Source organism: Mus musculus, chromosome 14 (assembly GCF_000001635.26).
Source record: "Mus musculus strain C57BL/6J chromosome 14, GRCm38.p6 C57BL/6J".
NCBI lineage: Eukaryota > Metazoa > Chordata > Mammalia > Rodentia > Muridae > Mus > Mus musculus.
Window position 1 is genome coordinate 67,363,912 of NC_000080.6, and position 12,558 is coordinate 67,376,469.

General features: G+C 43.6%; 1 protein-coding gene and 1 long non-coding RNA gene across 4 annotated transcripts in view; one reads left to right on the top strand and one right to left on the bottom strand.

Moving 5' to 3' along the window:
* Ebf2 (early B cell factor 2) overlaps positions 1-12,558 on the top strand; it is a 197,661-nt gene that overhangs the window by 130,620 nt on the left and 54,483 nt on the right. For all 3 annotated transcript variants that reach the window (NM_001276387.1, NM_010095.6, NM_001360202.1), the window contains one exon: positions 7,782-7,863. In NM_001276387.1, the coding sequence (NP_001263316.1) occupies positions 7,782-7,863 (82 nt within the window). The remainder of the gene's footprint in view (positions 1-7,781; positions 7,864-12,558) is intronic.
* 4930438E09Rik (RIKEN cDNA 4930438E09 gene) overlaps positions 1-12,558 on the bottom strand; it is a 65,701-nt gene that overhangs the window by 31,870 nt on the left and 21,273 nt on the right. The gene's annotated exons all lie outside the window — the stretch shown is intronic.

Here is a 12,558-nt window from a genome sequence, read left to right on the forward strand (position 1 = left end):
CAAACGAGCCACCACACCTATGTGGAGACCACGATGACAAGGAGAGACCCTGTCTCAAAAAGCAAGATAGGAATTGATTGAAGATAAACATCATCATTGACCTCTGGCCCCTGTATGCACCCTTATATGTTCCTCTGGCCCCTACATGCACACATATATGTTCCCCCACAAGTATCATGGGAGTGGAAGGCACAACACAGAGGAGAGGAATAGAAATGTGCCTAGCAAAGGATGCCACCTCACTGCATGCCGGACACTTACCCAGACATTTTACACAGATAGCAAATGCTGGCCTTTGACAGTCCCTAATTTTGTGATGAATATTAAGCAATAATAATCACACTGCCATTCACAGTGGCCTTGAAGTCACATGACAGAGGCTTGGTAAGGGCTCCCCTTTAGCTGCCACACATGACCTGGGAGTTATCAACTGTCAAAGGAAGTAGTTGTTTGGTCTGTTTAAAAATCTCAACCCTCAAAGAGCATCCTTTCTCTTAATTACTTAAAACTCAAGTTTAGTGTTTTCTAAGATCGTCGTCAGCATCCCATGTACCACTCACTGATTTCTGCCTTCTTCCTCCATGAAGTTTGGCGAACAAATGGTCTGAATCGTCCTCATTCGATTGAGGAGCTTTCCAGGTTTTCTCCAGGGCCCTGCAGCTCTTGGGGGCCATGCTTACATCCTATTTGAATTCTTGAGATGTCTTCTAAGTGTTTGATGGAGCTCCCATTTTCTTCTACACACTCCAGTGTCACCACTGGGGCTCCAGAGCTTTCCAGACCCTGATAGAAACAATAAGCACTTTTTGTTTATGTGCTCGTTTGGTTTTGCAAAGAGAGAAGTGACTTCACACTTGCTTCCAGAAGAAATTGACATGATGGTCCCCATGGAGACCTATGGGGCGCATGTCCCAAAAGCGAAGAGCTGCTTGGCAATGTGTTAGGAGCTTGAACAAACTCCCCATGGAGTAACAATTTGCTAAGAGTCAGAGAGACTGGAGCTTGGCTCTCTACCCACTCTTCCACAGACGAATGTTTTCACCTTGGATAATTAATCTGGTAAGTTTAGAGAAGTTTTGAGTTTTTCCATAGAACCAGGACATTAAGGTGCCTGTTCCAAGTCACAAGGATGTAATGAAACCACACACGGCAAGTGATGTGACAGGCCATTATTATTACTGTCAGCATAGACTTTGAGTCAAGAGGGCCTAGGGAGATTAACGGTAGTTGGAAGCAAGAAAAATTGTTGCTTAAAAATATTTCTGTTGCCCCAGTGTGAGGGCACACACCTTTAATCAGCACGTCGGAAACTCAGGCAGATGGATCTCTGTGAATTCAAGACCAGCCTGATATACATAATACATTCCAGGCTATCCAGAACTACATAGTGAAACCTTGTCTCAAATTTTAAAAATTTTCAAATCCCAGTTGCCTTTTACTGAAATAATCCAGGTAAATTCGTGTTAGCGATAATATGTTTTCTTCTTTAAGAAAGTCTGAGAATGCCGGGCAGTGGTGGTGCACGCCTTTAATCGCAGTACTTAGGAGGCAGAGTCAGGCAGATTTCTGAGTTCGAGGTCAGCCTGGTCTACAGAGTGAGTTCCAGGACAGCCAGGGCTACACAGAGAAACCTTGTCTCGAAAAACAAACAAACAAACAAACCCCAAAAAAGCAAAAGAACAAAAAACAAAACAAATAAAAGGTCTGAGACGAACAGAGATAGTTCTCTCTGCTCATATATCATGGTTATAGTTTAAATGTCTTTTCTTTTTAAATTAAATGGAGACGATAGAATATCAGCTTACAAAAAAATGTCTGCAACCATCCCTCCTTATCATTGTCCCTAACCATTTCGCCATCCACCGATAAGGAAATTATCAGATGGCCATTCAAGCCAGTCAGTCAGAACTTTCTATCCACCCTGCCCATGAGTCTTGTTGGGCCTTCTTGCTAGCTGCTTCGGCCTTGCTTAGGAAAACCTCAAATACCAACCTCTCCCATGCTATACCCGCAGCTTGTTTCTGGAGGTAACAAGAGACCATTGGGAGCTTGGCTATTCAGTCTCTCTTGCCAGCTGTCAAGAGTTCTCACTGGGTCCTTAAAGCTCCAGGGCCCTGGGTGGACTCCTTAGGGATCAGACTTCTCAAGGTTACTTTCTCTTCAGGCCAAGGCTGGGCCTTATGTGTCTTAAATTTGGAGTCTTTTGGAGGCATTTACTTATTGATTGATTGATTAATTGAATGGTTGATGATTGATTAAAGACATAGCCTTTATTTTTTTAAAAAAATGTATTTATTTCATGTATGTGAGTACATTGTTGCTGTCTTCAGACACACCAGAAGGGGGCATTAGATCCCCATTACAGATGGTTGTGAGCCACCATGTGGTCGCTGGGAATTGAACTCAGGACCTCAGGAAGAGCAGTCAGTGCTCTTAATCGCTGAGCCATCTCTCCAGCCCAAGATATAGCCTTCTTTTAAATGCTGGAAGGCTCAGAAAAGACACTAAAGATCAAGATTAGGGAGAGCACTCTGGTGTTTTTCGCTAGTCACAAGGGTAAGCCAACCCCACGAAGGCTTTCTCAGCACTAACAACGGGGTCCATGTGTCCATCCAGCACAGCTTCTCACCTTGAAACTAGAGACTCGATTGCTAGATCTCCTGAAAGAGGAGACTATATGGAAAAGTTCTCGGAGAAGAGAGGACCCGTCCATCCCTTTTCCTTGGCACTCTGCCATCTGGTGTGGCCATCCATACATTTAGTAGCTGAAATGCATTAAAGGAAAGGGGCTATTGTCTTTCTTGGATCACACATGAACAATGAAAAACAACTGAATTTTAATTTAGTGGACTTTTAAAAGGTTTTGATAGCTAATCCAGATAAAAAAGGTATCTTCCTCACAAATCCATGGGCACATCCCTTTATATATCCACATGATCTATGAGAATACAGTAGCCAGACATTTGGCTCAGCTTAGAGACTCTGCCTGCTTTTGTGGCTATGCAGTAGGTATAGCATCATTGCGCTTGGCCTTTTGAGCACGTGTGGCATTATCTTGTCTATAGCATATGAGACATGGTTATGTCATGACAGAATCTGAGAACATACAAAGTTAGACTTTCCTGTTTGAAGGGAGTCAGGAATGAAGCTTCAAAGGGAGTTATTTTACATGAGGCATAGTTCTGTGTGATGACAGCTGTTACTCATGTGCATCTCCTTGGTGTGCACAGCTGTACATGGTTTTTCCTGAGTCTTCTGTGATGGGTGACTGACAAGGCTTGGTATTAGAAAATTTAAAGAAAGAATTAGATCTTAGATTTTAAAATTGGAGGTACACTGAACAGTCTCTTCCATAAACCCCGAGAGGCAGGACAGTGCCTGGGATCCTCAAATATGAGCTCAGAGTCCTGGAGTCTGAAAAGGATGCCCAATAGTTGTCTTCCCTGTGATTTTGTGGTGCATCTGCCTCAACCATTAGGCATTAGCTTTGACCTCTGTTGTACAATAGTTTGAAATTCAATTTCTATTCAAGATGGGTCAAGGCAAGTTTAAGCCATCTGAGAATGTCATCGTGTTCTTAAACAATGCAGAATATCCCAATATCCCAGAGATTGGGAAGGAGAAGGCATATTTCCTTGAATACCATGTAATAAGCTTTGATCTTATTTGGACTCATGTCTAGATGTTTCTAGAATCATTTGAGACCCTGGAGTAAAAGCACATTCTGAGTAGTTTGGTTGTGTGCTTCACAAGGTCAAGACCTTTGCTGCTGTGTGTGACCTTTGGTGGCATCCAGAACACACTTAATCAACGAGACAAGAAACAGAACCAGCAGAGGTTTTCAAAGTCAAGGGTGTTTTCCTTGGTGACCATCTTTGGCCTAATGTTTTCTTCTTGGGTATAGTGTACCTTCATGGGAGGGTACCAGATTCCTCCTTCCTCATTACCCTGTTCATTTATTTATTCTCCTCCCCCCCTTAAGTAGATGGCCTTCTAGAGAGAGAAAATTTGCTTTATTGAGATGTAATTTACCTATTATGATGCTGACCCTTTGAAATTTTTTTTTTAAAGTATTTGCTGGTGATGATGGAGCCATCACCACTGTGTAAGGAACAGAGAGCACCAGATGGCGCTGGTTGCCAGAGAGAACCAGGTTCCAATTTTATGTCCACACTGATCCCTGATAGTTTCCTCAAATACCTGGGGCCTTCCTTTCTGTGACTCATGAGATGATTCTTCTCGGAGAGAATTGTTTTGAGACTTAAAATGATGCCCTGTATACCAAGTACAATATAGTATCTCTTTCTCTATGGCCTCACTTTTTTTGGGTATCAATTACCCATGATCAGTTGTGGCCCCAAAAATATGAAATGGAAAATTCCAGACACGGACAACTCATGGATTTTAAATTTCTCTACATCACAGTGGACTTTAATGACTGTTTTATTTCTTTTCTTTTGTTATCAGTATTTTCTTACCTCAAAGCGGCTCTTTCTGGAAGGCTCTCACTTCTGCCCTTTATTTAATTTTCCCTATCATAGAACATGGATATTGCAATGAACACCAGATTAATCCAGTTAAACATTTCCTTAAACAGTCAGAGAAACTAAGGCCCAGGAAAGGCGGGAGGGGTCTAGTCACAAGGTCAAGGCTAGCTCAATTCTAGCACGTATTTGTTAGAGTGGAGCAAAGCCTTCTGGGACAGGGCACTGCCCCAGTGATCTAGGAATCCGGCTGGAATGCCAGGCTCTGGAGTCCACTCATTGACCCCACATCTCCTAACCTCTTTCTGCAAAAGCAAGGCTACCCTTGCTGTTGTTTGGGTTCACTAGTTAGGAATGTAGTCAGAAGGCTGGCAAACTGCAGCATGCTAAGTGCTTATAATATTCATGAAGTCACTGTTGTTTAGAAAAAGTGGAAACCACTCCCATTCTGAGGAGAATCAGCACATTTGGTCTGAATCTTGGAATTTGTGGGGGGGGGTTCTGTTTCTGAATAGAGAGGGCTGACATTCTCCAGGCACCTCTGGTTTTGGAGGGATCAAGACTCAGGGGATTCTGAGAGAATCTGTTCCTTGCAAGTTACTCTGTGGCTAATGAATGATATGGATCATGAAGAGTTTTGCACCAAGCGATTGGGAAAAGGGTGTGTGTGTGCATGTGTGTGTATCTGTATGTGTGCACATGTGGTCTATGTGTGTGTGTGTGTGAGAGAGAGAGAGAGAGAGAGAGAGAGTGAGAGAGAGAATGTGGTATGTGTGTGTGTGCATCTCTGTGTGTATACATGTGGTATGTGCGCGCGCACGCATGTGTATGTGTGTTTATGTATGACAGAAGTCATCAGTAAAATATTGAGAGAAGATTTGACCATGTTTGTAAGCCTTAGAATTTCTTTTAATTAATTTTTAAATTCACATATAAAAACATCCACAGCAGCACTTCCAGTGTTATCCATTTAGCAGTTATATATTTAATAATGTAACATTTCCCCATCCCCCCACTCCTCTCTTCCACTGCTTCTTTCTCCCCCTTTGTGAGCCAAATGCTACATCCTTGGTATGCAGGGGTCTGCTATATAGGTTACAAACAGCCCTCAGACAAGCAAGAGAATCAAAATTGGGTGTTTTCCGTCCGAAGAACTGTTTAGGGTTCTAATTTAAAATGAATAAAGCCTTTCACCAGGCAGAGTGTTTCCCTAAATCAACTGGATTTTATGTAAACATTTATCTCTTTCACACTTTTCCACCTACCACACCGTCCCCGTAGTAATGGCTCGGTGAACATTAATGCTTTCACCAGATCTTATTTTGGAACAGGAGTGGGGGAGGAGAGGGAAGTGCGCACGGGGCACGCAGAACACATTTTCTGGAGCCCAGTTGTTGAAAAGGCAAAACTTCAAAAACCAAGGAGCAAATGAGAAGATGCACTCAACCTGGCTTTGACATGGGGAAAAATGTAAATGACCTCTGGCAGGTGTGTGTGTTGGGGAGCAGATATGGTGTGGGGTAGCTGTGGGCGTCTTGTTTGGAAAGAGGCTCCAGCGAGCAAGGCAAGACCATAGTAGATCCTCGGAAGCAGCTCTGAGGGTTTGTGAGTGCTCATGGCTGGTGACTATAAGGGATGCATTTCTCCACCCAGAACAAAAATGCTTGCTTTCAGTCTCGACTTAAACAAAAGCCTGCCTCCCTCCTAAGCCCACCCAAGTGAGCCCAAGCAGACATCCCCTGCACTCCTGAAAGCTGGGGCAGGTTATAAGCGGTCCATCCTGTGCACAGCAATGAACTGATTTCTTTGCGTGGTCCTTCTGGAGAATTTTGATCAACACCCCCTCACCGCCATGACACAGAAAGTCATGTCTGACCTCCCACATACCCCATACAAGATAGCCCTAGAGACAAGCCCAAACCAGATGTTAAATAATGGAAAAAATTTAACCGTCATTTCCAAATTTGAATCCAACCTTATTCATAGATAGGGTTGGGAGTGTGTTGCCCAGTGTTTTTAGCAGAGATTAAGAGATCAACTCTCCCCCTCGGTCTGTTACCTTACTGGCATCTTCTCATTGGCTTTGTGTGTGTGTGTGAAACATACAGTTAATTGGAGTGCTTTCAAATTCTTTTGTGTGGTTGTTTTTTTTTTTTTTAAGCAAAAAACAAAACAACAAAACAGGCAGAAGGTCATGTCAAGAGCCTCTCACCAACCCGTGCTTTTAAAACAGAATTTTCTTAAGACTGGTTCATTTCTACTTATTTTTATTGGTAAATCCTGGGGAAAATGTATATCTTTTCCTTTAAAGTTCTAATTCAAGGCGTAGATGCGAGAGTTCTGAAGGGACCTTGGGACTGCGGTAAAATTTCGTTGTCATAGTAACAGAAAGGGAAATAGGCCTAGCTCACCTGGGACTTCAGCACTGCAAAAGCTGGATTTTTTTTTTAAAGGACTCTGCAAGTGAAATAAATGAAAAACTTATTTATTTTGAAACAAAAAAATTTTAAAATAGGAATGAAGCAAATTCCTGCAAAGGTTCCTTTTGCCATATTTCTTGATTGGTGCAACTGTGTGGCTCGAGCGAGATGCCCAGTTTTGCAATGACACAGATCATTTAATGGAATATGGGCTTCAAAAAAGAAAAATCATGTCTTACAAACAATAACCACAGATTGTGATTTGAGTTAGTCTGGATCGTCTCTGGAGGGACTGAGGGGCCGTTTCCTATTTGCTATTAATCATGAATGCCTGGGGTATCCTGGCCCGGTGGACTTGAGCTTTAGATAATTATATAGTATTTTATTATTTCTGCACATGTCGTGGGAAACTCTGAGACCACCTTTAGGTGTGAGCATAAAGGTATTGTGTGGCCAACCAAAGGTACAGACACGAGGAATGTCATAGGTTCTGAGCCTTGTCCTGTCATTTTTAACCCAGAGTGATACTTTCTGTCCAGCAGGGGCCACTGCTGTATTCAGAGGCCTCTTTTGCAGACTGAAGGTGGGTGGGTGTGCGGACCAGAGCCCAGATTGGGAACCGCTTAACAACCCCCCACCGTGATGGAGCAAGGGGGCTCTGAGCTTGCCATCGAAAACATTCAAATTTGCAAATTACAGAGGGTCAGCAATGTTCCTCTCCCAGGCATGGCTGGTTGAAATTCCCCAGACCTGAAACACAATCACCTATTTTTTTTTTCCTCCTCAAATCAAATCTAATAGAACACAGATAGAGTCTCTCGTTTAAAAATGTTTACTGGAAAAAAAAAAAAACTAACACATTGCTTTCTCTTCACAGATTCTTTTTAAAATTTTTCCTGAAGTGCAATCAGAATTGTTTGAAAACAGCGGGAAACCCAAGGGACATGAGGCGGTTCCAGGTAAGGGGCCCTGAGGATCACACCTATTAAATAAGTCACCCTGTTCTCTCTCTCTCTCTCTCTCTCTCTCTCTCCCTCCCTCCCTCCCTCCCTCCCTCCCTCCCTCCCCCAATCCATCCCTCCTTGATAGCGTTAAGGATACAAAAGATAACATGGTAACCTCCCTCTACCAGGATGGAGGCTTTTTTTTTCATTTTGTAGTGTTTAGGGTTTTTTGCCTCTCCTGGCAGAGCCTCATGGGAGAGGCACCAGCCCGGGCCAGAGATTTGATTTCCAGCCCTCAGGCTGCCCCTCGCGCTCACAGCTGCCCGCAGCAGGGGCCATGTTCTTGCTACTCAGCCACCTTGGGATTTTTCAAAGCTGCTTCTCTATGTGTTTTCTGCAAGCCACAGCCCTGTCCTTCTTTTTCCACCGGTTAACTATTCGGTGATCTCTCAGCCTGTTGGAAAGTAGCAACCCAAGCAGCCATGGTCACTTTAAGAATGCAGCATGACAACAAGACCCTGGGGATGGTGACCCAGCTGCCTGACAGTGAAATCTGCCTCCGATTTCATCACCTCTGCCACTGATCGGGTTGAGGAGACAGCTAATAAACAGAGCTGGAGCAGAGTGTTTGGTTAGAGTTGGGAGCAAGTGCAGCTGCTTGGCTCCCTTTCTGACGATCAGAAGGACTGTATTTAACTCAACTCATGGCTCTTCTGCCATCCTTGCCTGCCATACATGTGGAGCTCTCTAGAGTTCCCTATAGAGAATCCGAATGTATTAAAGCATGGCGCCGGAGCACGTGACTCAATGGGGTGGAAAAAAAAAAACAAAAACCCAGAGCTGGCTAGACTAGTGCCTCAAGAGAGAGAAGGTTCTAGATGATGCGGAAACTTGACCCTGCTCCAAGAAAGAAGGTATTATAACCAGGAGGACTGGTCACAGACCCTCCCGAGATTGTGGGTGCGCAAGCGCCAAAGCTTCTGGGTTTGTGTTTTGTGATAGCCTTGAAATGGGCAATTGTGTGATATCTGTTTACTTCATGCTGGACCCCAGCAGTTATGACCATTCCCGCCTGTACTTGGGAGAGTGTCTATGGTGAAGCCAAATGTCAAAAGGGTGTTGGAGTACAGAAATGCTGAAGAACTAACAGGAGCCCTTGGTGTGGCTCAGGGAGAGAGTGTTTGCTTGGCGAGGGGAGTTCTGGGTTCAACCCCTCAGTACTGAGAAGAGAAGAAAGTAAATAAAAGAGAAGGGAACAGAGGGAGGGATAAGAGAAGTCAAACAAAAAGAAAAAGTCCTGAGGAGTGCTGGGTACTCAGTAGGCCAGGGCAAATGCATCTAAAAGCGTCCATCCTGCAGTCACCGCGCTGCAAACCGCAGCATGGGTATCCAGTTATTGTGCCATGACCAACACATTTTATTTATTTATTATGCTTACCCTATCTATCTATCTATCTATCTATCTATCTATCTATCTATCTATCTATCTCTGGTTTTTTGAGACTGTTTCTCTATGTTGCTTTGGCTGTCCTTGAACTTGCTCTGTAGACCAGGCTGGCTTCAAACTCAGAGATCTGCCTACCTCTGCCTCACCGAGGACTGGTATTAAATCTGCACTACCACTGCCTGGCCCAACACACACACACACACACACACACACACACACACACACACACACACAGTTGTCATGATAATATTTAATGCTGTCTGCTTCTCTCCACTTCTCACTCTGACTTCTCTGCTGAGTCATAGGAAGACAAGCAGAAATGCAGTCCGACTTCTTGGGGATCTGCAGAAAGGCCCCAGCTCTGGAAATTTACCATACCCAGGGTTCCAAATGTTACTACAAAGTTAAATAAATTTTTTTTTCTAAAGAAAAGTGCATAGTAACAGAGTCTCATATTGCCACCAGGAGTAAATATTTGCTACACTGCTGGAAGAAACACAGGCTAGAGAAACAGAAGCAGGCAGCTTCGATCCTCAGGCTATCTTATGCTGCTGCACCGGGCAGCGTTTTTCATTTGAAGAGCCTCTAAGAACTGGGATGTGCATGTACTGGACCCTTCTGATTTTTCACTGCCACCCCCAATTTAGAAATGTCCTGAGCTGGGCATGGTGGCACCCACCTTTAATCCCAGCACTAGAGAGGCAGAGGCAGGCGGATTTCTGAGTTCGAGGCCAGCCTGGTCTACAAAGTGAGTTCCAGGACAGCCAGGGCTACAGGGCTATACAGAGAAACTCTGTCTCGAAAAACAAAAAGAAAAAAGAAAAAGAAAAAAAGCAAAAGAAAAGAAATGTCCTCCTGAGGCAAACACACGCCAGTGTTGCTTGTTTCTGCAGGTCTTTGCTATGTGAGCGTTACTCTGCTAATGTGCTTTTCTGGCTTAGAGTTAACAGTGCTGACTTCAGAGCCACCAGAGCTCCTCAGCCTTTCAGGGTGTGGTTTAGCTTCCTCATTCATGGATGAACAGAAAAGCTCTCAAGTTTCAGGACCCTGTTATCTCCAGGGCGGACATAACCACACTTGTCCATTTTATTTCACATTCTAAATTTACATTATAAGGTGATGTTCACGTACAACACACATCTCCATCGTGAGTACATTAGTGAGTGAGTGCCGGTGACTTTAACACATTGGCAGCGTTGTGTGACTATCACTTCTGATTCCAGAACATTCTTTACACCTTGCGAATTACTCTGGGCTCCCCACTTTCCGTTTCTTTTCAGTTACCTGAAATCACTGATCTGCTCTTTGGCCTTTATGAGCTTATTCCATATAAATCTACAGAAGTCATAAAAATCAAATCTCTCAATATCTCAGGGGTCTGTCACGTAGCATAGTGTTTTCAAGGTTGGTAAGGTTCTTTTTTATAGCTGAATACTATTCCACTGTCTGTGTAGATCTCATTTTGCTTACCCATTATGTTGTTAACTAATATTTGTGTTTTATGCCTTTAAAGTTTCTGTGATATTGAGTTGTTTTTGGAACATATGTTTCAGTTCTCTTGGGGACAGAGCTAGGAGTAGCATTTCTGGATCACAGGGTAGGTCTATCTTTAACTTTTTGAGAAACTGCCAAATTCTTTTTCACAGTGGCTGCACCAGTTTGGATTCCTAGCAGTCATGTGTGAAGACACAAGTTTTTTCTAATTCCTCCTGGCTTTATTACATTTTTAAAAATGATTTATTTTATTCATAATTGTGTGTGTGGAAGTAAGTGCAATGCTTGAAGAGGCCAGATGATGTTGTTGGATCACTCGGAGCTAGAATTAACAGGTAGTTGTGAACCACCCAACATAGGTGCTGGGAACTGAACTTGGTTCTCTGCAAGAGCTGCATGCACTCAGAACTGCTAAGCCATCTCTCCAGACCCTTGTTTTATTTTTAAAATGAATCACCCTACAGCACTAGGGTAGACTCTCATGGGTGTTTCAGTCTGTCAGTCACTCACGACTGAAGCAGGTTCTGCCAATCACCGTCTGTTATACTTATCTCTCATTTGCTCATCTCCTCTGGAAGATGCCCATTCAAGTCCTTTGCTCATTTTGAAACCAGGCCTTCTTTTTTTTTGTTGCTGAATTGCAAGAATTCGTATGTCCCTAAGATACATAGCGGGGGATCCTCCTTAGATGTGTGACCTAGCAATTTTAGAATCTTCTCAGATTCCAGGAAGAAATGGTCAACAGCAGCTCTTTTATGCAGGGAAGATTTTCCTGAAGAAGGGACTGCCTGTGTGCTGTTATGATCAACTGAGAAACCAGGATTGGATTTCAAATGTGACACAAAGCCAGGCATAGTAGGTGAACACAGAGGGGGAAGAGCTATCTACAGAGAAGGACTGGACCACATGTGTCACCCTGATTGACAGGGGTGGCAGTCCTCTGCCTCACAGTAAAATAACTTCCCCTAATGATCAAACACACATTTGGTTGAAGAATGCTTTTGTGCAGATCTGAACAGAACACAAGTATTTCTCAAAAAACCATGAACCTAATCAAATATTTTCTCGTTTCCTAAAACTAATAGTAATAACAATCTTTATCCCCAACCCCTACAAATCATTGAACAACACTAAATCATTATATGAAGTACATTTCCATGACTGAACCAATCTCTTCAGTTCCGTTCAAATCCTAAAGACCATAGGATATGTAATTAATTGATGACAATGGTCTGTGGAAATATCTGGGTCTTAATCCTTGTCTCAAGTCCCTTTGGGAATCTGGTAAAGGATGTGACCTTTGTGCCAACATGGAACCAGATTTTCATAAAAGCTGAACATTATATAGATTCTCCAGAGTGTGTCCCAGGGTTCCATGGGCTCCTGTTCTAAAGCAATGACGTTCAACTAGTACCAAGTAGCAGCTTCAGTGTTACTCAGACCCTCATTTCAGCACTCTGTCCACACAGGGCCCTGCCCCAATCTCTCAGCCCCTCTCTGGGGTTTAAGTGTCACCTGTTCCCAGGTGACTTCTGGCTCCATACCCCCACTCTCCATCCTCTTTGAATCTGTAGCTAAAGCTTCAACTGCCTTCCCGACTAATGAGCATGTGCCCAAACAGGACTCAACGTTTATCCTCTGTTCAGCTTCCTCCTCTTCCACTGGGATAGGATCACTTCCTCCTTCTCCGAAGTGTCTGGCAAACCCACCCCTCTCTCCTGTGATGGCTCCTTCCACTCTTTCCTAGAACAGTTCCCTGTCAGCTCTAA